At 46.5% G+C, this 27,015-nt stretch overlaps 1 protein-coding gene across 1 annotated transcript; it reads left to right on the forward strand.

The window, feature by feature from the left end:
* The first annotated feature begins 19,580 nt into the window (after positions 1-19,580).
* Positions 19,581-24,167, forward strand: LOC125515952. The gene is made up of 2 exons (XM_048681430.1): positions 19,581-20,968; positions 23,836-24,167. Exon 1 carries the CDS (start codon positions 19,654-19,656, stop codon positions 20,962-20,964), a length of 1,311 nt encoding a protein of 436 aa, XP_048537387.1. The 5' UTR covers positions 19,581-19,653; the 3' UTR covers positions 20,965-20,968; positions 23,836-24,167.
* The last annotated feature ends 2,848 nt before the right edge of the window (positions 24,168-27,015 follow it).

The raw sequence follows: 27,015 nt of genomic DNA on the forward strand, positions 1-27,015 counted from the left end.
AGTGTATCTGCAGGATGAACTCGCTTTGCTTTCAGTGTCTCTTTTGTGCCATGCATCTGGAGCCTTTGCGGAGAAATGGAGGATGGTCAAGATGGTGCTGCCGACATTACTTGGGCATTCGTTTTTCTTACGAGGAATCAGCCATCCTGTACCTCGCTATATGTGCGGTATGAGGCAAATGTAAAACAAGAGATGCTGCAAGCAAGGTGGATTAGTCGATGTACTTCGCTACATATGCTTATGTTAAGCGTGTCCTAGCAAGAAATGTTGTAATCGACGTGATTTTTTGTGAACTTTTACATCCAAGGGGCTTTTTTTTGTGTGTGTGTATGTGTGTTGGAAAAATTGTCGAGTAACTTATTGCTGTCAAAAGTCTCAGCAGTTGCAGCACATTATCCTCTGCTCAACATGTTCGTGTATCCAATGATCAATTGCTGCTTTAGGTTCTTATTATTGCTCATTCTAGGTTTGAGAATTCAAATTTGTAGTTTTGTCGGATGCCTTTCGAAAGCCACATTCTGAGGCAATCGGCTGAAATAAAACAGGTAAGCTTCATGCCTTCATCGTCGACCGATCAGGATCTGAACAATTCTGATACTCCACATCTTTGCAAGAGATATCTATCTTGTGACTACCCTGTTGGGTTAGACACACAACTTTTTGTCAACAAGTGATAGGAAGCTCAACAAATCTGATACTTATCTAGCTGTGATGGCAGCTCTTTGCTGTCTTCCTACTCTGGCAAATTTTACCTGGTTGTGTTATTTTTTGCTGTGACGAGACAGGTTCTTTATGATGGGTATTGCTGCTACATTTGCTGGAGCATTTGGACTGGGAAACAAAGTCACCTTTGACGCACACCTCTGATAGATATTGTTTGCACGGTGTGTTCGGCTGTTCGTTACTGTTATATTGGTCAGGTTTGCGTAAGGGGGAGAAAGTTCTTCGTTTCAGGATGGCGTTTGTCAGCTGATGCAGATGCTGCTACTGCTGCTGATCGTGGGACGAGAAGGAATATTTATGGCCATATGCTTGTTGGTAGACATGCCAGGTCCAATGGCTGTCCTCTTTTTCTCATCGGTCATGTTCTCTTTCTTACATTACAATTTACAATCATTGTCCTTTCCTCCCTCGGTCTGATGTGTACATGCTTGATGATCAAGAACCGTTCAGGTTCCCTGCTCCGGGCACATGCACTTTGGAACGCAAGAGCAGGTAGCTCTTCGTCCATGGAAGCTTGCACAACTCGTGATGAAATACGGTTGGCAAGCAAGCTTGGATTTCAAAGAATCGTCATAGAGAGTGATGCCCAGGAGGTGGTCAAACTGTGTAACACATACTGCTTTGATCGTGCGAAGATTGTTGCTATCTCTCAAGATACAAGGGAGCTTATTAGAGGCTTAGGCGGAGGTGTGTTGGTGCATGTGGTTCGTGAAGCAAATGAGGTGTATCATGGATGTGCTAAATAGGCTAGTGAGCTTAGGCGGAGGTGCATGTGGACTAACTACGGCTCTACCTTCCTTCATGATTATATGCAGTTATCCCGTAATCCCTCTAAGTAATATTATGAAGCTCCTTGTTAGAAAAACAAAAAATATTGGTCTAGTAGCCCTGCGAATGTGGTGTTTCGTTGCTGCGTGTGTTGGTCAGAGGGTGGTGGGGGGGGGGGGTGGGGGCATCGAATAGAGGAAGTATCTACTTACGATGATAACACATAAATACATGCCACACATTTGGACGGTCCACACCCCTAAACTAGCGCGACCTACCAATCCATAGCTTCCCATGGGACCAGGGTATGCATATTAGATCATAACTCGCTAGAGCATCAGAAGCATTCTCTCCAGCATATTCCTTGGTGGTTTCCAAAATAAACTTTCTCTATCCATGTTGCTTCCACACATGCTCCCGATATTCTATATCCCCAGGTCCAGTAATCATGTATGTTTCCTCATACAAGTGATGTTTTCTTTCATTCCATAGTTGTTCCCATTATTATAGAATAAACATGTTTCCAACACTAGAACCCATGCTTCACGATTCATAGTCGCATTTTTCTCGAAGCATTGTCAAGCTTTATTTCTATGCTATGAATGCTTCTATTTCAGAACACAATTTTGTGATGATAGAAGACCGGAAAATGTAGTACCAAAACATTGTTATCGCACCCTCACAAAAAAAACATTGTATTGTAGTGTAAGAATGAATCACATGTATGTTCAAGGTAACATGTCGTGTTTCATGTGTATGACATGTAATACTAATGCATTTCCATGATAGTGAGCCAGTGGAAACACATTTTGATAGTTGTCGAAACGGGAACAGAAGTAGTACTGAATCATTGTCATCTGTATGTAAAAAATGAAGCAAACATATAAATACTTGAAAACATGTCACATATGATATCAGAAGCATGTATGTGGTACTAAACCCAATGAAGCGCATACATAAAACGCTAGGAAATGTATATAGAGACCACTGCAACAACTGCATTTACGATGTTCCCACTCCCATGCATACAATAAGTCACAACGATGACAGCAGAGATGATGCCGACTCAAACAAGATCATCTTTCAAAGGAACGTTCTTCCAGGAGGAGTGTGAATGTCGCCCGAGATCGAGACGATGACCATGAGAACTAAGGGTGGCACTGAGTCGACTACGAGTAGTAGGAACGAAGTCTCGGTTAGGAGCAATATGGATGCCTCAACACTACAGGAGAGGCTTGCGCACCAATGGGATCATATATCAGTGAAAAGCCTCCTCGTCACACTTCCCATCCCCCCGTCTTCGTCAATATTATGGCCTCACCCTGTCATCTCTCGTGGTCAATGCCCTCGTCAACGTCGTGCTTCTCGCCCTGCTCCCGGTCGACATCCTCGCTCAACGGTGAAGAGCGTGAAGCTTTCGACAGACGGCTTGCGGTGGTTATTCTAACTCTTATTTACAAGACCTTGGATCGATTATCGATATTCAATAGTAAGGAAGATGGCTTGGTGAGATCAGACATCGGATAATAATTCTCCTTAGAAACTGCCTTTAAGGAAAACTAATGAAAATTTGATAAAATTACACTTCTTTGAAAGCTGTGTTTTGAGGCAATCAGCTAAAACAAAACGACAAGCTTCATGCTTCACGCCGACATTCCTTTATCCACATCTTTGCAAGAGACATGCATCTTGTGAAAGCCCTGTTGGATTAGACACTATGTCAACAAGTGATCAGAAACTCAATAATCCTGATACGTATCTAGCTGTGCTGGCAGCTCCTTTATGGCTTCCTACTCTCGGCAAAATTTGCCTGGTTGCATTCTTTCTCGCCGTAACGAGACAGGTTCTTTATGATGTGTATCTCTGCTACATTTGCTAGAGTATTTGGACTGTGAGAAACAAAGTCACCTTTGATGCACACCTCTCGCAGAGATTGTTTTCACGATGCGTTAAACTGTTCGTTACTGTTATATTGGCCAGGTCTTCGTAAGGAGGAAGACGGTTTTTCTTTTCAGGGTGGTGTTCGTCAGCTGATGCAAATGCTGCTAATCATCGGACGAGAAGGAATATTTATGGTCAAATGCCGCTGACGCGCATGCACTTTGGAACGCAAGAGCAAGTAGCATGTAGGCCGTGAAGCAAATGAGGTGCCTCATAGTGTGCGAAACAAACTAGTGAGCTTAGGTGGAGGTGTTTGTGGACTAACTACACCTCTACCTTCCTCCATGATTGTATGCAATTTCTTCGTAACCTAATATATAAAGCTCCTTACTAGCAAAATAAATGTTTGGTCAACTAGCCCTGAGAATGTGGTGTTTCATTGGTGTGTGTGTGTAGGGGGGGGGGGGGGCGGGGGGAGGGGGTTGGGGAGGGGCGGGGGGTGGGGGGAGGGGGGGGGGGTCGTATGGAGCAATCTTGAGGAAGTATGTCTTTACGATGAGAACATGGAACACATTTGGATGGTCCGCACCCCAAAACTAGTGCAGCATACCAATCCCTAGCTTCCCGTCGGACCATGGTATGCCTGTTAGATCAGAACTTGCTGGATGCATTCTTTCGAGCATATTTCCCGGTGGTTTCCATAATGAACTTCCTTTAACCATGTTTCTTCCATACATACCCCCAATATTCACTCCATGTCCCAATAATCGTGTATGTTTCCTTATACACCTAATGCTTCCTTTCATTCCATTCGTGTATGTTCCTTATATACCCAATGCTTCCTTTCATTCTATTAGTTGTTCCCATTATAGGATAAACATGTTTCCAACACTACAAGCCATGCTTCATGATTCATAGTAGCATTTTTATCCAAGCATTGGCATGGTTCGTCTTCGCGCTCTGTCGCTGAAGACGCCGACGCTCGCGGGCGCCGCTATCTTCTTGAAGACGTCGTCATGGCGTTCCTCTCCGTGTCCGGGTTCTGATGAAAACCTCTATCTATTGTAGACTCGGCAACAACGACGCCTAACGCCGTTATCCCTCGGGGCGTTGTTGTGGAGCTTAGGTGTTATAGGTCTTAGCACGGTGTTGCTTTAGTTCATCTTGTACTTTATTTCGGTAGCATAGTCGCGCTCGTTCTGCGTGATCCGATCATCTTGGGATCGGCAGTGTTTGGAGGCCACCCCATCTCCTTGTGTCCTTCGGCCGCCTCGACGACGGTGCAGCCCGCCTCGACTCCAATGCGGAAATCTCCTCTTGCCTGCAGCCAACAGAGGGAGTGCGCCACGATTGCCTTCGGCCTCTGCCCCGAGATGGTATGCGCCGTCGCGGTGGCCAGCGTGAGGGCCGACACCGCTCCTCGCATCCGACGTGGAGAGCTCCTTTTGGGTGCGGCCACCTGAGGGAGTGCGCCTTCAGGGCCAGTCCTAAGGGGGGGCGAACGGGGCGGCCGCCCCGGGCCCCCGGTGCGAGAGGGGGCCCCAAAATGTTGAGCATTAGGTATTGTCCTTGATTTTGTTTTTCCTTTTTCTATGATTTCCTTTCATAATGCGGGACGCCCTTCCTTAATCCACCATTTCCTTAATTAATTACGATCCATAAAATAGGGGTACTACTATTTATTCCTATTTTCCTTCCTTACCAGCAAAGGTGCGATTGGGAAACACGTAGGAGTTATTGTATGCGATTAATTAGGGGTAGTTATGAATAAACATCTCCTGATTTTTTTCCTTAATCCATGAGATTACTAGTGTACAACCATGTACTCAGAGAACGGATCACCCCCTGCATGGAGATTGATATTCATCTCATGCGTGCAACCGCCGCCTAGTGCAGGCCTGAGTCGGAGGAGTGCGACCTCACTAAATCTCCAAGATCATATACAAGTTACAAAGACCCGAAAAAATGTACAAGTTACAAAGAAGAGAAGGTATGTTTCTGATATCTATTTATGCATGTAGTCTATCCCCTATGAGATTTTACCAAGATGGTTGATCAAAGTTTATAAATGATTGCCAACATTGCCTCTTCACTATCGCAACTAGCCTGTTGGGGATATTATTACTGGGCGTAAACCGGCCTATCTGGGCCGGGTTAACTTCGTCAGTAGTTAAGTATGTTAAAGCCCAAGAAGACAGAGGAGGGCTCAAGGCCCATGGTCGGTTCAAGGCCTGTAGCCGTAAACCGGCGTTAGTAATTAACCTGTATTGTAAGTTAGGAATAAGTAGAGACCAAACCGGACACATCTATGAGCCGGTATTGGGACTCCGTAAGCCGACGGGAGTCACCCGTGTATATAAGGGGACGACCCAGCGGCGGTTCAGGAACAGACAACAACTCGAGACATAGACGAAGCTTGTTGGCTCCCTAGTCATCGAAACCCCATCAATTCCATAACAACTAGATGTAGGCTTTTACCTTCATTGAAGGGGCCGAACTAGTATAAACTCTCTTGCGTCCTTGTGTCCGCTTTAACCCCTTCAAGCTAATCCGTCGCGATGGCTCCACGACTAAGTCCTTTCTTTAGGACATCTGCCGTGACAAAACCACGACAGTTGGCGCCCACCGTGGGGCTTTCGCACGATGGTTTCCGGTTTTTGGAGGGCCGCTTTGAAGGACTCGAGGGCTACGCTGTAGGCCGGATGACTAAGAGTCGTCGCGGTAAGCTCTACATCGACGACGCAGGCTGGGGCCCCGAGGCCGGCTCAATTGAGTACGGGTACCGGGTCCCCTTTGGTAGCATTCACGTTTTCATTGGCAAGATCGGTGAACCGGGCCCTGAGACGGACATCTGCACTGACCTCGTCGAGACGGCTCAGCGTGTGCGATCCGCCCGGGTTAAACCGGCCATGAAGCGTGCCTTCGTGGGAGTCATCCATGGAGGAAGTTATGAGGACGGATCGGAATTTCACGGTGCGACCATCGTTTGTTCCGGTGACGAATCTTCGACCGGGGAAACCGAATCTCTTTATCAGCTACAAGATGGCCGGATTGGGAGTTGTTCCGATGGCGATAGTATTCCGGACCCCTCTGATCTGCCCAACCGGGTTGGAATATTCATGGCCGGAACACAAGCAGCGCTTCATTCTTCGACAGCTGCGGCAACGGTCTCCGGTTCAGCAGCGGCGACGGCTGTCGGGGCAGGAGGCCCTGTGCGCCCGCCGGCTCAGGTTCTATCAGAACTATTTGATGTGTTGGTTGTGCTTATGGCGGAAGTTAATCCGCCGGATCAGGACGTTCACAACGCGGAGATTGCAAAGGTAAAGGAACAGATCACCCAAGCCAAGGCGGATCTGGCGGCTGAGGACACCAGGATGGCCGCAGAGCGGGCCGCCTTAGATGCACAGGCCTACAAGCTTATGTTGGACCAGAGCGCGTCGCATGAAGTCATGAGGAGGAAGCACCGATCCCGCTTACCTCCGGTTTTCGAGGCCAGAGACCTTTTCAACACTCCAGGACCAAGAGCCGGCAATCCGCTGGAGGGAAACCGAGCAGAAGCCCCTGGGATCGGTGCACCGGTTCAGCCTCGTCAGATGGACCCGCCCCGTCAAAACACCGTTGTACCTCAGGCCGCTTTAACACCTCCGGGTCACTACTCCAACCCAATGGACAATCTTGTTGCCGTTGCTGCACGGATGGAGGCCATTCCAATTGAAGGTGACTCGCCGCAGGCAGTAGAGATGCGACGGATCAAGGAACTTCTGAGGACAGCTTTGGCCCAACAGGAAGCGTACTCGTACAGCCGCGACCGGATCCACTCGACCCCCCGTCCAAGCCGGAGCTATAGCAGACACATGGATGAACCGGCAGTGTCGAGTAATGAACGACATGGGGCACCCCGTGACAACAACCCGACGGGTGGTGCTGATGACGCTCAGGGAGTGGTGGACCGGGCCCGCACGCAGGGAGGCCGAGTTAGCCACACAGCATCAGGCTCGGCAGCTCACGCCGGTTCGTCCAACCACCTTGACTGAACCTGGTGTTACTTCTAGTTCTTTGGGGGTGCCTTGCCTTATCCCCGCTTTACGCAACGTGCGCCTGCCCAAGGATTTCAAAGGCCCACGCAAGGTACCAAATTACACGGCGGATCAACCTCCAGAGACATGGATGGAGAGCTATGAGATGGCCATGGAGATGCTTGATGTGGATGAAGCGGCGTGTGCGAAATACTTCACCATGATGCTCGAAGGAATGGCCCGTACTTGGTTAAAAAGCTTGCCGGCTAATTCTATCAGTTCATGGGCCCAATTACGAGCCCGGTTTATCAGCAATTTTAAAGATACATGTAAACAGCCTATGTCGATAGTGGACTTAGCTGCATGCGTCCAGGAGGAAGGAGAATCAACGACTCATTGGGTGCGCCGGGTTTCACAAGTGTTGCACTCCTCAGACCGCATCAACGCTGACACCGTAGTATTAACCCTAGAAGGCAACTGCCGGTTTGGACCCCTGAAGCTGAAGTTGGAACGGATGAAGCGTCATTGCACCGACATGGGGACCCTCATGGCCGCTTTGGTGAAATATGCTGATTCTGATAGCACCAAGGATCCCGAATCTGATGATGACAAGACAGGGAAAGGGAAGAAGAACAACAGCTCCAAAGGTCAGCAGCATCACTGGGCAGGCAAAGGTGGAGGAGGCAAGAGTAAAGCGGATGGTAACATGGACTTTGTGGCTAATACCAACGCACAGGACAATGGCCAGCGACGCAAGGGTAGGCCGAAAAATCGTAATGGAGCGCCCAACCCTAACCCAAACCGCCTAAACTATCTGCTAAGCCAGCCCTGTCCAAGACATGGGACGAAGGAGGCGCCGGCAAACCACCTTTGGAAAGATTGCTTTATTATGCAGGAGTTCAAGAATTCTAATAATTTCCGGTATGATCACGAATCTGGCGGAGGCTCGGGATCCGGGCCGGGTTACGGAGGAGGAAGTTCCGGTTCAGGATTCAATGGTAATCCGGGCGGACATAATGGTCAAAATAGCCAGAACAACCAGGGTGGTTACAACCAACAGCAGCAACAATCAGGTTACTAGAGCAACCCAAAGCAGTTGAGTAATGGGCAGTATCATGTCTTCACCACTAGCTTGGACAAGCGAGACCGGAAAGTTCAGAGGCGGGCGGTCAACTCTGTTGAACCGGCCATACCCCGTTATCTACGTTGGTCTAAACAACCAATCATATGGAGCAGAGAAGATCACCCTCCCTAGGTCGATAATCCGGGTCAGTTGGCTTTGGTGGTGGCGCCTCAGGTGGGAGGTTACAAGTTCACCAAGGTGCTCATGGATGGAGGGAGTAGCATTAACATCCTGTACTATGAGACCTTCCGTCGTATGGGACTAACAGATAAGAATCTCAAACCGTCTAATACAGTATTCCACGGTGTAGTGCCTGGCAGATCAGCATATCCCGTTGGTAAGATAGCTCTGGAAGTGGCCTTTGGGGATGATCATGATTCCAGGTCGGAGATATTGACGTTTGAAGTGGTGAAAATCCAAAGTCCATATCATGCCCTGTTTGGGCGACCGGCCTACGCCAAGTTTATGGCTCGGCCCTGTTATGTGTATTTGCAGCTCAAGATGCCGGGTCACAAGGGGACAATAACGGTTCACAGAAGCCGCAAAATCGCTTTGAAATGCGAGGAAGGAGATGCGGCTTATGCAGAGTCGGTTTGTGCCACCGAGGAGTTGAAGTACTATAAAGACAATGTTGATCCGGCGGACATGACTCCGTTGAAGAAGCCAACTACGGAGCATGATCCGGCCCTAAAGTTCAAATCGGCAGCAGAAACTAAGCTTGTTGACTTCGTACCTGGTGATTCGTCCAAGCAGTTCAGCATCAGTGCCAACTTGGATCCGAAATAGGAAAGCGCGCTCATCGAGTTCATCCGTGAGAATCAGAACATTTTTGCATGGAAGCCCTCTGACATGCCAGGTGTACCGAGGCAACTCACTGAGCACACACTTAATGTGGATCCTAAATATAAACCGGTGAAACAGTTCCTCCGCCGGTTTAACGAAGAAAGACGCAAGGCAATTGGAGAAGAGGTAGCCAGGCTCGTAGCAGCTGGCTTTATTGTTGAAGTTTTTCACCCTGAGTGGCTTGCCAATCCGGTGCTGGTCCTTAAGAAAAATAGCACCTGGCGCATGTGTGTGGATTACACAGATCTTAATAAGGCTTGTCCAGCAGATCCTTTTGCTCTCCCCTGTATTGATCAAATTATTGATGCTATGGCGGGCTGTGAGTGTTTAAGTTTTTTGGATGCGTATTCTGGCTATCATCAGATCAAAATGGCAGTTAAGGACCAGGAGAAGACGACATTTATAACTCCCTTTGTTTGGAGCCTTCTGCTATGCGTCTATGCCCTTCGGGCTCAAGAGTGCCCAAGCGACTTACCAACGGTGTGTACAAAATTGTCTTCACAAGCAGATTGGCCGTAATGTACATGCTTACGTGGATGATATCGTGGTTAAGTCCAGGGAGAAGGAGACTCTGATTGATGATTTGAAGGAAACCTTTGATAACCTGAGGACATACAAGATGATGCTTAATCCGGACAAGTGTGTCTTTGGTGTACCGGCGGGCAAGTTATTAGGCTTCTTGGTGTCCAATAGGGGAATTGAGGCTAATCCGGAGAAAATCACAGCCATCACCTCCCTCGCTAAACCGAAGTGTATCAATGATATTCAGCGCCTGGCAGGCCGGATTGCTGCGTTAAGACGGTTTATCAGTCGCCTCGGTGAGAAGGCAATCCCTTTGTATCAGATGTTGAAAAAGACGGATCAGTTTGTCTGGAGTTCTGCTGCTGATGAAGCATTTGAGGACTTAAAATGGCAATTGGCCAATCCGCCTGTGCTCGCTGCGCCCATTGATAAGGATCCATTGCTGCTATATGTTGCTGCTAATGCTTGGGCGGTCAGTGTGGCTATTGTGGTAGAGCGAAAGGAGGCAGGTAAGGAGCATCCGGTTCAACATCCGGTCTATTATATCAGCGAGGTGCTCATTGAGTCCACGCAAAGGTATTCGCATTGGCAGAAGCTGGTGTATGGAGTTTTTATGGCAAGCTGGAAGCTTAAACAATACTTCCAAGGGCATCCAATTACAGTGGTCAGTTCTGCTCCTTTGGGAGATATCATCCAGAACCGGGAAGCAACTGGACGGATTGCAAAGTGGGCTATAGAGCTGGGGCCGTACGGTTTGAAGTATGTGCCTCGGATAGCGGTTAAGTCTCAAGCACTTGTTGATTTCATCAATGATTGGACGGAAATGCAAGCACCTGAAGAAAAGCCGGATCATACGTATTGGACCATCCATTTTGATGGATCCAGGCAATTGGAAGGCTCGGGGGCTGGAGTCGTATTAACCTCCCCACGAGGTGATAAGTTTTTTTATGTTCTCCGCTAATGTTCCCTTGTACTAACAATGCAGCTGAGTATGAAGCCTTGCTCCATGGTCTCCGGATTGCTAAGGAGATGAATCTAAGTCGAGTTAAGTGCTTCGGTGACTCGGACCTTGTGGCTCAGCAGGTGTCTGGCACTTGGGACTCCAAGGACCCACTCATGGCAGCATATCGTCGTGAGGTGGATATTGTTGCAGGTTATTTCAGAGGCTATCAGGTGGACCACGTGGACCGGCGAAAAAATGAAGCGGAGGACGCTTTAAGCCGGCTGGGCTCTCAGCACAAACCGGTCCCGCCCAATGTTTTTCTGGATGTGCTGCACAACCCGTCAGTGAAGATCCCTGGTGAAGAGGATTTGGCTATTCCTGATCCGGAGGCTCAATTGGTGGCAGCTCTTCATGTTATTCCGGATTGGACGCTTCCTTACCTGGCGTACAAGAACCGGGGCGAGTTGCCAGAGGATGAGATTCTGGCCCGACAGATAATCCGGCGATCCAAGTCCATGGCTATCATCAATGGCGAGTTGCATCATTGCAGTGTATCAGGAGCTTTTCAACGTTGCGTGTCCCCTGAAGAAGGCCGTGAAATTTTGCGTGAGATCCACGAAGGAGATTGTGGTCACCATGCCGGTTCAAAGTCTCTGGTGGCTAAAGCATTTCTCCATGGCTTCTATTGGTTAACTGCTCATGCTGATGCGGAGGATCTGGTCAGACGGTGTGATGGTTGCCAAAGGTTTTCAAGACGTGCTCATGTACCAGCTCAAGAATTGAGAATGATTCCAATTACTTGGCCGTTTGCGACTTGGGGGCTGGATATGGTTGGGCCTTTCAAAAGGTCCAAAGATAAGAAGACCCACCTCCTGGTGGCGGTTGACAAGTTTACAAAGTGGGTGGAGGCAGAACCTGTTAGCAAGTGTGATGCGGCCATGGCGGTTCAGTTCATCAAAAAGTTGATTTTCCGGTTTGGCTTTCCGCATAGTATTATCACAGATAATGGTACCAATTTGTCCAAAGGTTCTATGAAGGAGTTCTGCGAATGGGAGCACATCCGGCTCGACGTTTCATCAGTGGCACATCCACAGTCCAATGGTCAATCAGAAAGAGCTAATCAAGAGATCCTGAGAGGCATCAAGCCCTGGCTCATGGTTCCTTTGCAGAGAACGCCGGGTTGTTGGGTAGAAGAATTACCATCTGTGCTATGGAGCATCAATACAACACCCAACAGATCAAAAGGATACACACCATTCTTCATGGTTTATGGAGCGGAGGCGGTTCTCCCCAGTGATATCCGTCATGATTCACCTCGTGTAACGGCTTATATTGAAGCGGACAATGAGACAGCACGGCAAGATGCTTTGGACCGGTTGGATGAAGAGCGTGACATCACAGCCGCCCGATCGGTGATTTACCAGCAGGATCTTCGTCGTTATCACAGTCGCCGGGTCAGAACTAGAACCTTTCAGGAGGGAGATTTGGTGCTTCGGCTCATCCAAGATCAGACTGGTATGCATAAGTTATCCCCACCTTGGGAGGGGCCTTTCGTGGTCAGCAAGAATCTGCACAACGGGTCATACTATCTGATCGATATTCGAGAACATAAGGACTCACGTACATCAGAGGAGGAGACCAACAAGCCATGGAACATAGCTCATCTTCGGCCTTATTATACCTGAGCCATTGGTTCTACTTATGTACATATTACAGCGATGTATATTTTAACTATAATAAACCGGAACCTCAGCTAAAGCGGGGTATCTGTTCTTTTACATCATGTGTGGTTACACGGAGTTGTTTTAAAGCGGCTTCTGGTTTACCCCTTGAGTTCGCTTTGCTAAAAGCATCATATTATATCACTTGGAGGATTGGTTGTGTCCGAACCAATACCATGCCTCTTGATAGGCGAGAGCCACCAGATCACTTGGGGACTTGGTCATGTCTGAACCAGTCATGCATCTTGATCGGCCTAAGGCCACAGAATCACTTGGGGGCTTGGTCGAACCCGAACCATGACCATGCCATTTGGTCAGCATAAATGCCACGGTTTCATTTGGGGACCTGGCTGACTAGAACCATAGTTACACCTAACGGGAGCTTGGTCATGTTTGGCCATGGTAACGCCATTTGATCAGCTTAAATAAACCTTTTTTGGCAAACGGTTTTTTCATTGCTTTTGCTTCACACTTTTCTTTGAAGGGTTTTTTTTCTTTTTATTGCGTTTTTAAACCGACAAAGTTTTTTAACCAATCAATTGACGGAACACAGTTCATGTCAATCCGGAGACTATTTTGCCCGGTTTGATCCTTGTTGTTAACATCCTCTTATGGAGTAACACGGTGTTTATTATAACTCGGCACAGTTTACATGGTAAACCAGCGTCATATATATATATATATATATATACAGGAGCTGTTATCTCCTCCAACAGTGTGGGTTTGCAAAAACTCCGCTTCAAGATTGGCCAAGCCAACTTCACACTCAACGATGGCAGGTATTATCTATCTCAAAAATTTGATCATATATTTAAAATTTCGTTTTGGATGTTTTGATTTCATATATACAGACATCATATTCCGCTTGACGGTACAACCGCGGTGGCACTTGACGAATTTATCATTTCAGAAAGTGTTTTGGAAAGTTCATTACCACAGGAAGAACAAATTATGCACGGAGGCATATCAACATCAAAGGTATCAGCTAGCCTATTACAAGGCAACATGGTGCCCATAATAATATAATTGTTTTTCACAAAGGAGAGGCAGTTTTAAAACCGGCTTCCGGTTCAAGCTTGGTCACCAGCCTGGCCTGATGGTTGTGGGTTATCCTGCGCCGCTTCAGCCTCCGTTTCTCTACCTAGTGGCTGGAAATCCACAGTTGTCCAGTCGATTCCCATTAATGCTTGAAAAACAGCTTCATCATGGATCAGCAATGACGGGTCAATGTCGGGAGCGTAAGTATGCTTACGGATTGGAGGGATCAAATTTTCCGATTCATGGATTGCTGCAGCTATTCGCTTGTTCTGACTGTCATATTGCGCTTGATAATGAGACAAGTCTGTTTCCTCAGCCAACTGACAAGCTAGCGGACGTACCTCCCGGTTTATTGCTCGCAGATCCGCTTCACCAAATTCTGACCCGTCTTCCTTCAAGCTGGGATAGCCCTGAGGCGCTTCAATAGGATCAAAATCCAGCACCCAGGCTTTTGCCCGGATTAAGGCATTGATTGCACCGGTTAGAGCAGCAGATTTCTTCAGCTCTTCAACCCGGGCAGGAAGCACTGAGAGTTTCATCAGAGTATCTTGAATCAAAGTGGACGTCGGTTTGTTATGAGACGTGGTACAGATGATCCGCTGGGCACCAGTATACAATTGTTCAACCAATGTATAGGCGGCTTTCAATTTCTTCCGCACATCTGCCCCAAGTGACCAATGCGTGAACCTGAAATACCATAAAGGGTTAATAACCGGCGACTCTGTAAGAAGGCAGAGCCAATTCAGAAGGCAAGCTGGCTTACTAAAGATAGCAGTGGTCATGGCATGCACGTGCCGCTTTATGCTGGTCAGTTCATCCGTCACTGGTTTTAGTGCATCCTCGGCATCCTCTGCTCGTTTGATCAAAGCGGACTTTTCAGTGGCCCAATCCGCCCGTTTCTTCTTGAAGTTCTCCTTAAGTTGTTCCATGGTGCTTAAAGCGCTGGCCAATTCCTCTTTTGCTTTGAAGGTTTCAGCCTGTTGGGTTTTCAGGTTTTCTTAAAGATCGATGACTTGGTTTTCTTTCGTCTTCAGCTCCGCCTGCATGTATACAGATATATGCTTCGACAAATCGGTATAAGGATTCAAGTACCAACCACATAACAAGTTATGCGCTTAGCACTTGGGGGCTAATGCATATTCGATCTTCATCTTTCAATTGTTTACAAAGTCCCAAGATCAATACAAGTATTCAGCTTGGCACTTGGGGGCTAATGGCTATTTGATCATATATATTCTGATGCGGCAGTTTCAATTACTTAAAGTACCGGTTTAACTACGCTAAGTTGAACCGGCCCTTGGGGGCTACATCAGCGAATTTCAAAGCATCAAGATTTATATTATTAAGTCCCGGTTTGAAACAATATTTCAAACCGGCCCTTGGGGACTAGGAGAGACGGCAAGAATGGAAGCATACAAGCAGGAAGGAGCATATGGAAGTTACCTCATATTTATCTTTCATCATATTAACCAGACCGGCTTCATAGTCACGACTGGTATACAGCCGGTTCAGATAGCCGGAATGGATATCTTGGGCGTTCAGAGCAGCGTAAATCGTCAGATCAGCGTTTCACTTGCCTTTGCCAAAGGCAGCAAATTCTTCCTTGGCAGAATGTTTGGATAAAGCGACAGGATTGCTTGGCTCAGTATGGCCAGTGCCAGTAATGACAACCTCATCATCCTTGGTACCGCTGGTTTGCACTGGAGCTGTTGGCTTGTCAGTAGGTTTTGTTGGACCGGTGAAGCTTTCAATCCGGATGGAACCTGTGGGCTGATGGATAGGACCTGAAGTATCAGTAGGTCTCTCTTCAGCAATAAGATCATCATCTTGCTGCGGTGGATCGTTGGGAATATCCTCAGGAATAGCCGCTTCAACATTGGGTGTCTTGCCTGCTTCAAGAACGACATCTTCTTCGGCCATTTTGTCCAGGCGGGCCTTCTTGCTTGGCCTAGGTTTGGCCCTGAGAAGAATAATAAATCAAATACAACATATGTTCTAAGGCAATGTACTGCAAACATCACAATAAGTATAGCTTACCCAAGCACCGTTTTAAGCGGTGGGAGCTAAGTAGCCAATGACTCGTCAGAAGATGAGTGGGAAGTAACCTGGTAATCGGAGTCAGACGGATTAAGAGGTTGACGAAAGCAGCCCGCTTTAGGACAAGCACTGACAAGCAAATTAGAGACCTCTGAATGGCGTTTCTGAACCGGACTATTCGGTAAACCGGCGGAGGTAACTACCTGGCCGCTGTGCCGGGTTGTGCGACGAGCTTCGTGTTGTTGGGTCTTCATAAGAAATTTAGGATCCAAATAAGCAAGAGGATGAGAAAATTTAACTTTCCATTTTGCCTGGAGGATTTTTTGTGAAGGCAAAGTTTCTAAATCGGAAGAGAGAATAATTACCTCTGCAACATCCGCGTGGCTGGCTTCGGCATCATCCTGACAAATATCATCATCAATAAGACGCATGAAAAATAAACCAAGTGAGTCAAGCTCTACCTCAAAGTCCGAATTATCCACATCATCATCAGGGGCCGGATTAGAAGATGCAGTGGTTCTTTTTCTGTGGGCAGTCTTCTTCATAGCTTTAGTCTTTTGCCGGGTTGCTCTTTCCGGTTTGTCTGGTTTTTCTGGTTTCTCCTGTGGCAGTTTTTTGCTCCAAAACGGATCATTGCCCTGATTATGCAGACACTGATATTAAACAATGACCAGACATATCAATAACAGATTCAGCAAAGAGAAAAATCAAAATCTTACAGCTGGCGGTTTGTTGGTGGCACAGAAGGGAAGCAGGCCGGTTCTAGCGCAGACGTGTTCCGGTTCATTCAGCATCTTATTTACAGCCTCTGTGATTTCTTCATCGGAGAGCTGGATTTTTGAATGTCGCAGTGGGTCATCAAGATTGTCAGTATACTCGCACATCAAACCGGAGCGCTGACTAAGGGGCAGTATGCTCCATGATATCCAACAGCGAGCGAGATCAACCCCTGTTAAACCGTTGGCCATAAAGGCTCTGAGCTTTGACAGTTGGGTAGCATATTTGCTTCTCTCCTGGGCAGTCAATCTTTGAGGAAAAGGGTGTGTATTGTTGAGCCGCTCCGGACGAAAGCCAGGCAAGGGATTCTCACCAGCAGGGGAGGTGTCTTTGCAGTAGAACCATGTCTGATTCCACTCCTTGGGGTGACTGTGCAGCTTGGCGTGAGGGTATGCGACCTCTTTCCTTTTTTGAATCGCCACGCCACCCAACTCTGTATTAGAGCCATCATTAAACTCAGTACAGCGGTTTAGATGGAAAAGGTCTCTGAACAATTCCACTGTGGGCTCCTCTTGAAAGAACACCTCACAGAGTACTTGGAAGTGACACATATTTGTAACAGAGTTGGGGCCAGTGTCTTGCGGATGGAGTTGGAAATCGGCTAAAACATCCCGGTAAAATTTAGAACCGGGCGGCTTAAAGCCCCGGGCTAAGTGATCTACGAAAACAACAACCTCTCCTTCTCGAGGTGTGGGAGGGCATTCTTTGCCAGGAGCCCTCCAATGGATGGTATCTTTGCTTCCTAAAGCGCCAATCAGGACTAAATCGTCCAGTTAATCCTCTGTGACACGAGAAGGAACCCAATTGCACTCATATACTTGCTTGGCCATGATGGAATCTGCAAGGTAGAAGGTCCCGGTTCAAAAATGCATTTGATCAAGGTACGTTGGTATGTGCACTGTTAAACCTGAGACAGAACTATCTAAACCGGAGTTTCATGAAGCAACCAACATCTGGCGGTTCAACAAGGGGACTAATGGCATATACCGGTTTGGAAAATTTTCTATAAGGTTAAACCGCCTGATCTAAGCATTGAAAAGTTGAGATTGCGGATGGACAAGTACGCAGAAACAGGTTTCACAAGATTTCTTTACAGCATTGGATCTGAAGCAAGTTCAGAAAAGAGATAAATGCTTAGAGGTTCAAAGGAGCAGTACCGAACCAATGAGCAAAACGTTCATATAGATCTATGGTTTGAGATGCATAAGTGAAGGCGAAGGTCAAACAACTATCGTTGCACAGAGTAAAGACTTGCAAATTCATCTAAAGATCTATCGTATGAGCAAGATGCAGACGATGAACACTGAAGAACTGCGAAACCCTAGGCCAGATCTGCGGGGGAAAGGATAGAAGATTTACCGGAGCTGAGGAAGATGCGGAAGGTTGCCGCGATGTTCTGGTGCGCTCAGGTTGATGCAGCGGCCAAGGATGAGGCAGAGGTCGACGGCGGCGGCGGAGCTCCGAGGCTGGCGACGCGAGGAAGACGAAGAAGGCACGGAAGGAGAAAAGAAATGACCCTTCGGTCCTATTTATAAGGCGAAAGAACATGAGTCAGGCGCCACAATCAAGGGGCCACAAAACGGAGCTGTCGCCTCGATTTCCGCTGATCTATGAAACAAATAAGCATAATGGATAGCTTCGTTATGACAGGTGACGTCACTCTGGTTTACAGCAATCAGAGAAGATGACATCATGGCGGTTTACCAAATTATAAAAAGATGTTGAAGATGAAGCTTTTATCAAAAGGATTGACATGAACCCGTTCAAATCAATCTGGGGCCTAATGTTGGGGGATATTACTACTGGGCGTAAACCGGCCTATCTGGGCCGGGTTAACTTCGTCAGTAGTTAAGTATGTTAAAGCCCAAGAAGACAGAGGAGGGCTCAAGGCTCATGGTCGGTTCAAGGCCTGTAGCCGTAAACCGGCGTTAGTAATTAACCTGTATTGTAAGTTAGGAATAAGTAGAGACCAAACCGGACACATCTATGAGCCGGTATTGGGACTCCGTAAGCCGACGGGAGTCACCCGTGTATATAAAGGGACGACCCGGCGGCGGTTCAGGAACAGACAACAACTCGAGACATAGGCGAAGCTTGTTGGCTCCCTAGTCATCGAAACCCCATCAATTCCATAATAACTAGACGTAGGCTTTTACCTTCATTGAAGGGGCCGAACTAGTATAAACTCTCTTGCGTTCTTGTGTCCGGTTTAACCCCTTCAAGCTAACCCGTCGTGATGGCTCCACGACTAAGTCCTTTCTTTAGGACATCTGCCGTGACAAAACCACGACATAGCCTGTGCTAATTGATTTATTAAATACTTTTTTTTGCGAATAAATACTGTTTATACATAGCTCTTATTGGGGCTATCAATTTTTTAATACAGCGATATGCTGACAGTTGAAATGGAGGAATAAGTCGAGAGACTTTATACATATCAAAGCAAGTGATCATAGGCACTTAAATCATCTGCTAGTCTTGCTGATGAACTCGCTTCTAGATTGTGATCTAAAATTAGGTTAATCTTAATTGGATATATTAGTAAAGAAAGAGATTTATAAGAGAAAAACTATATTTTCGTTGGTTGACATTTAACATATTTTCTCGTATTTTTACTATGTTTATGTTAAGGCCCTTGAGATTGGGATCTAGTATTCTAGTTTCGTCCCGGACCCCTGAAATCTCAGGACCGTCCCTGTGCGCCGTGATTGCCTCCGGCCTCTGCATCGAGACGGTAGGCGCCGTCGTGGTCGTCGGTGGCCTCGCGACCACCCTGGTGTTATCCACTCTCTCTGCTCTCACTCGCTTGGAGGCCAACTAATGAAAATGAGAAGCGGTGTGAAGTGGCACGGAAAGGGAATACGATACATGCGGCGCTCGCGACGGGGCGTTGCTTTTCCAAACGAGAAAGAGTGTGATGTGGCTGATCCCCTGCTCTAAGATTCGTGCTAATGATCCAAGGGTGGAAAAGACGTTCAGACTGGGGGCATGGAAATCTGACATTCGGGGGTTATAGATTCCCAAGAATAATGGTTGGATACAGCGCCGCCGACGGCTCAGCGGCTCGGCTGCCGGCAGCAAACGAAGGGGGATAGAATTAGCAACCTCACGCTAAATTCCGTGAGCCGCAATTAGCAGCCTCTCGCTTAATTCCGTGAACAATTTGGCTCACTCCCTGACAAGTGACAACCTAGCTGCTCTGAACTCCGCTCGAAACCCTAGCCGCCCCCATCATCCCTTCCTCCCACCCCGCCGCCCGCCATGCCCTCGCCGGCGCCGCACCTCGTCGACGAAATCCTGGAGGAGGTCTTCCTCCGCCTGACCACCCCGGCCGAGCTCGCCCGCGCCTCAACCGCCTGCCCCCGTTTCCGCCGCATCATCACCGACCGCTCCTTCCTCCGCCGCCACCGCAAACGCCACCCACCTCCGCTCCTCGGGCTCGTGAACGTGGATGGCAGCTTCCAACCAGCCGAGGCGCCCCACCCCTCCGCCCCGCTCGCCCGCGCTCTCGCCGACGCCGCTGATTTCACCTACTCCTTCGTCCCCGCGCCCAGCAATGGCATCCCCTGGCATGTCCGCGACGTCCGCGATGGCCGAGTCCTCCTGGAGGCCTGCCAGGTTTTGGAGACCCTCAAAGACATGGCGCTGTGTGATCCCTTGTCACGGCGCTACGTGCTGCTTCCGCCCATACCGACGGACCTCGCTGTCCAGGAAGAGTACCCATTTGATATCGTGCCCATCCTTGCTCCCATTGCGGATGATGAAGATGATATGTCGTTCAAGGTGATATGCTTAGCCATCTATGGTTCCAAGCTAACCGCCTTTGTCTTCTCGTCTGTCACACAGCAATGGTGTATAACTGCATCTATCGGTTGGAGTTTGTTAGACGCGCATCACCCTCCCCTTGGACTGTGCATGTTTTCCACTTATGGGTTCTGTGGCTTGCCCGGTTTCGACAACGAGGGCGGATGCTTCTACTTGGCGTCACCTTTGTTAGACAAGTTGTTCGTGCTGGACACACAAAAAATGGAGTTTCTCACTGTCAACTATCACACTGGCTATGATATACTGGTCAGACACCTGCCTGGCCGGATAATCGAATTTCTCGCCAGATACGATGATCCCCATATAATTCAACCTGGCCAGGACAGAAGTATGCGTGGCATTGTAGTAGGTAGAGAAGGAGACCTCGAGATGTTTTCTCTCATCGGTGATCACAGCCCAAATGGCTCATTTGATCTCTATCATACGACTCAGCAAAGCAATGGTGAATCTTCCAATGAATGGCGGATGAAGAATATTATACCATTGCCTGGAGGGCATGACTATTTCACCATGAGTGCGGCTGAGGGATTATTGTTCCTTGGAGCCACTACAGAAGATCAAGTGGGCTTTGATAGAGAGTCTGGGCCGCCATTGTCCAGGATTGATTGGGATGTAGATTATTTTTCGCTTGAGGTCAAGACTTCTGAACTGAGGAAGGTTTGCACGAGCAAGGGGAAATTCTTCCATGCTGAACATGTTCACTGGTACTTTGGCTACCCCCCGTCGCTGTCAAAACCGAGTGTATGAAGTGGTAAGTTAATTTGTTTTATGATCGTTGTGCTCTGCTGGCGTAATTGTTCATGTAGATGTGATTGCTTTATGCTGTTATACAAGACATTGTCAAAGTAGGGTAAGTTGGCATGATCTGTTTCCTGGTCAATAATTGCCTTGCAACATGGTAATAAAGTTAACAATTTCATTTCATACCAAGAAGGGTGTATATACCCCACCAAGTTTGCATAACATTTGCTTCAGTTAATGTCTGAGGGCCATTTACATCTAAGGAAAGGCGTTAATTTATCCTTTGCGTATTAGTTTCTGCTACATTTTGTTAACTGGAACTGGCTAAATGATCATTTGTCCCTCTTATAGACATACTACCTCTATTATTTGCCCCTCTTTAGATAACATTTGACCATTAATTTACTCTTGTTTAAATTTTTGTGCGTACCATTTTCGCCTTTCTAGTTAGTAGGCACCAACCCATGCAAATATGACATCAGTTACCTGCAAAAGAAGTATGACATAGGTTACCTCTAAAAGAAGTATGAAATAGAATTATAGGGAAGGAATAGGAGTACACTCTTGCAAGATTTTAAAACTGCATGTATGTTTCCAGTTGTGGTGAAGCCTGGTACTATATTTTCAGTAACTTTATACAGCTTTGTGAAGCTGCTGTTTGGTATTTGTTTGTGAAAGTATAAATGTTCTGATATATGTTAGGTTAATTAAAATTGAGGCATATCCTGCTTCATATTTCGTTAATAAACTTCTGGAAGCCATTCATATTAAGGTTTTCGGCGCAGTTTTGCCTAGAAACCGTGCAGCTCTATTTTCTTTTCATAAATTGCAGGAACACCCTACCCATTTGGAACAAAAAGCTGCCCATATGTCTTCTATTTTTCTTTTCTTCTTTGAATATGATTTGGCACATGCTCCGGATGATTGGACAGATTATAGTTAGACTCCATTGACATGGTTCTCTTTGTAGCACATGAATAAGAGTCCACATGATACCTAAGACGACACATACGTAATCAAAGATTCACATCGTGAGATTTCGGGCATCCATTTCTTGAAGCTACGTGTTATTTTTATCTATCTCTAAGGAAAAGGGCTAGCTGTAGGGCATAAGTGAGCCTTCAACCTATAAACTCCCTAGGACTTTTAAAAGCTATCATTTAAATATATCAAAATAGTCTTCAAACACAATTTGGAACACTGATGGGTGATTAGATATATTTAAGTACCCTGTCAAATTTGATATTATCAAAATACTGTTTACAACGAATACACAGACATTATTCCCAAGTAGTAATATAAATATTTTATATAAAATATTATTATTCAAAGTGTAGAAGGTATAACCTCACTAAGTTTCCAAAATCTGGGGGAGTAATCAAATAATATTATTGCTCTTAACATGATATGAATTTGCTTTATTGGGTACGTACATGAACGTACATCAATTTGAAGAGCGTTTGCTTATTGAATTATTTTCAAACTTTTCCTTCTACTGCACTAGCACGGAAGCTGAATTATCCGTTTGCATCCAATTAGTTGTGCTATTTCAGATTTATTAGTAAAGCAGTAAATTTTGGTCAATTCGAGCAGCTCTAGTGTCTAGTCAATCCAACGGGCGAAAAAACTCAAAGCACATGCATCTATCTTTATCATGAATGCATTGTGGCATTCGATGGTTTCCACTAAAGAAGGAAAAAAAGCTGATTAATTAGGCAATTTTAAACGTACACATGGACCTTATTGCTTGATTAGTATGGGAGAATCCCACCCCACCTTGTATTTTCCAATCAGCTTGAACGCCTTTGGCAGGTTTGCTACAATGCTACTGAGATGTAGGTGACTTGAACTATTGTTCTGATTGATCTGATATGGTCGCCACGATCTGTACGACGTCCCAAACGTGGAGTTATGGTGGATTCATTACGATCTGGACCATACAGATAAACCCAATGGGTTATATCTGTTTTATTTAGAGTCAACATGGTGGCTCGGAAGGAACCCCCAATTAGTAAATATATAAGACAAGATGCAAAGATATGGTTTTGTTCCAATTCCACAATTCAAAGCCTTCTTTTCCTTCTCTTTTTACCTTTGCTCCCATATTCATGTTTGGCTTGGACCATACTGATACTAGCATCGGTGGTGGCGTGGCAGTGCGAGCCCCACCGAGTAGTTTGCTAGGCTGCAAGGTCTCGACGTGACCTGTGGAGAGCTATCGACGAGCTTGCAACACTCCTAGGTGCAACAATGCCCAGCCCCACAACAAGTGCAGTGCTGCAACAATGGCCGCCGCACTCGTTGTATGTGGTTCAGTGTCGATGTTTCTACAGCTGCTGATGCTTCAAATTCCAATACTGATTCCACAGTTATGCGCAGGTAGATGGGCATTATCATTAGTTGCGGATCAGTGCTTGCGCATGGTTCAATTATTTCCTTCTTTTTTTATCAATCAGGTTCTTGTTCAGAAAGAGCACAGCTTGGCATGGACAGCTGTGACTTGACAGTTGACAGGAGCAGAATGTAAGAACAAAAACAATCTCAGGAAAGGGAAAATAAATGGAAGTGACCACAAAAGGGTAGATCATCAATCCAAAAATCTCGGGTATACCATCAATTAGAATCTAGGTTATGCGCGATAAATAATGTGGGTATGTTCATAAGAGGCTCAAATAATCAAATATCCTACATGGAATAGAGGGACTCCTTAATTAGAACCTTGAATGAGGAGCTTACGTGCCTTTAGTTTTGAGCTGTGAATCTGTGATTTACTTGTCGATTTTGTACGGAGCGCTTTATTGTGAAACCCTTGGAAGAAGAGTTTTTTGTTGCATCCACATGATTCTAGTTTGTTCTAACTAGTAAGTATATCTGCAGGACTGATGAACTTGCTTTGCTTCTGTTGTCTTTTTTTGGGCCATGCATCTGGAGCCTTTGAAGAGAAATGGAGGATGGGCAAAAAGATGGTGCCGCGCAAATAGTACTTGAGCATGGTATTATTTACAGGGAATCATTGGTACTTGAGCATTGGTATTAGTATTTTAGTCGACGTATACTTTGCTACATATGTTGATGTTAAGCGTGTCAAAGCAAGACATGATGGGAGCAAGGTGAATTTTGGCGAATGTTTGTATGTAAGATGCTTGTTGTTGTGTGTGTTTGGAAAATGGTCGTATACTTTTGTCGAAACTCTAAGTGGTTGCAGCACATTATCCTCTCTGCTCAACATGTTCATGGATCTGATGATTCATTGCTGCTTTCATTGCTCGTGCTGGCTTTGAGCATTCACAATTTTGTGTTTTGTTGGTTGCCTTTTGAAAGCCGCGTTTTGAGGCAATCAGCTACAACAAAATGGGCAAGCTTCATGCTTGGCGCCGACATTCCTTTATCCAACATCTTTACAAGAGATATGTATCTTTTGAATGGCATGTTAGATTAGATACATAGGTTTCAGTCAACAAGTGACCAGGAACTCAACAATCATGATACTTGTCTAGCTGTGCTGGGAGCTCCTTGTTGTCCTCCTACTCTTTGGCAAAGTTATAATACCTGATAGCGTTCATCTTCAAGGGAGGAGATAGGTTCTTTACTATGGGTATTTGCTAGAGTATTTGGACTTTGGGAAACTCACAAAGTCATCTTTGCTGTTCTTTTCTCCCTTTGTCTGATGTGTACATGTTGCCACAAACTTGCCACTGGGAGCACATTCTTTCTTTCCTCCCTCACCGATCAAGATCCTATGTTACTGCAAAACATGGAAGTCGGCAGGAAACCAACCCAAAACATGCATGAGATCTACAAGGTAGGCTGACTTGGTTTGGCATATTTCCTATCCTAGCATAAATACGAAGAAACATGAGATAGAAATGCTAGGCTGACTGGTTTGTTTTCGCAAATAACAATAATACTAATACTATTCTATAACATGTCATACCAGCATAGATGGAGATCTTTCATTCCTTTAAAGGGGGAATTGAAGTTCGGAACTTGCCGAGTAGCCGGTGAGTGAGTCAGTGCCACAAGAACATCCACGATACTCATTGTTATGCTTTTTAACCAAGCTACCATATAGACTATAGACTTAAATGGTCACCAAATTTTAATTTAAAACTACATATATTTTCTTTTCATTGATCTTTCTTTGCTACTCCCTCCGTCCCACAAAACGTCTTATATTGTAGGACGGAGGGAGTATTTATTTGCCTGTGTTGAGGTTCCAAAAAGTAAGACTTTGCATAGCTGAAGCACTACAACCTTTAGAGGTAAAGTATCATCGTTGTCAAGAATATTATAGATTGAATTGCATATGAGGCTGGTAAAAACATCTCTTGCAACATGCAAGCCATAATGGCTCTCTGCCTAGCACCGCCGCTCCCCCCCCCCCCCCCCCCCCCCCCCCCCCCCCCCCCCCCCCCCCCCCCCCCCCCATCCCCACCCACCCACCACCAGAGCCAGATTAGATCTTCTCTTCCAGCTGCGCCGTCGTCTGTGCCTTTTTCTCTTTTCTTTGGGCTTATTGAGTTGTGTCCTCAGCAGAACCTGTATACCTTGTGATGTGCTACTTTGCATGATGCGTGTGTGTGCCTGAGCTGTGAACTTTATTGAACGTTGTGCTTCAGTGGTTTGCTTTATATATAAAGCGAGACAAAAGCCTTTTTTGGTAATGTGTTCAAGATCAATTACGATAAGAATGGCAGCTGGCACGAAGATGCATGAGTGATTTGATGAGATGGTCGGTTCTTTGTCTGGGTGATCCCTCCTCCGTAAGTGTTATCTTCTCCTCATATAGCTCCTGGCGTGCAAGATTAGGTTTCTGTAGCGATTCTGCCCCTGGTGTCTTCAGGAAAGTTGTTGATGGTGATGTCAAAGAGGCTGCGGCAGGGGGTACGAGTGTTTGTGTTGGTACGAGGGCTTGTGCTCATACCAGGCGTTGTCTTCTCCTCTGGTGGTTATTCCATCCCTCCGGCTGACTGGACTTGATTTCTCAACTTCATATCTTTCATATATGACTTGAATTTTCTTCTAAATTGGCATATTCCCGCAGAGAACAAAATAAACCAAAGGGTTCATGACATTTTGCTTTTATTAGTCATTAGTGATCATATGAAAATGATTATCTTGAAAATATGAGATTATTAGGTTTAAACAATGGTGAGAATGAATATAAAAATACACTCATCAGAGGTACCACACCTTCGACCCCGCGGCTGGTCTCACAGCTTGCCCCGTGACAAGCTCCATGGGCTCCTGCTAGGCACATGCCATGACACCGCCGCTAGCACGTCCATGGTGAGCCCTGACGTGCACCTCGGCTAGGTGCGTCTAGGGGGTGGCGCGGGCGTGGACTTGGCGTTCGCCACGGCCGCATCGTGGGTCCGTGGGAAAGGAGTCAGAGAGGGGTGAGATTGATGTGTGGCCGCCGTAGGGCGGAGGTGCAACCGGGACGGAGGGATGGATAAGAGCCATCGCCGATCAGGAGAGAATAGGGACGATGAGGCGTTGATGGGTGAAGGCGAGCATGAAAACAAAGTCTCCTGGAAAGGTCGACGGGCACAAAAAGATCAAAAAGGTATCATCAACAAATGGCAGCCCACCTACTAGGACTCAAGGAGACACGGCGACAACCCAATCAAAATCTACTACTGTAGATCAAATCTAAAATTTGAACACTTTTGAGAAAGCTCTAAAATTAGGAGCTAAAGCTTTTAAAGATAAAGTTGCTCTGAGCCACCATCGACGGCCTCTTTCTCCTCCGACCTACACATGACTATATCTCGCCATGGGATACCCGAACGATTTGCCCACGGGCCAGGCCTGGGCCTGAGATCTAGGCCCGACAGCTGGGCCGAGCTTCAGCCTGACATATTTACGATTTAGGGAAGGTCCCAGCCCAGCAACCTGATGCACGACAGGCTTTTCCACGGATTAGTCTCACCCTGTGCATTTTAAAACAGAACCAAAAAAACCATACCGAAAATAAACCAAACCAAACCAATCTTATAGTTTTATGGTTTTCATATGGTATGAACTTTTCATACCGTTTTGAATTCTTGTTTT

Source organism: Triticum urartu, chromosome 6 (assembly GCF_003073215.2).
Source record: "Triticum urartu cultivar G1812 chromosome 6, Tu2.1, whole genome shotgun sequence".
NCBI classification, from domain to species: Eukaryota; Viridiplantae; Streptophyta; class Magnoliopsida; order Poales; family Poaceae; genus Triticum; species Triticum urartu.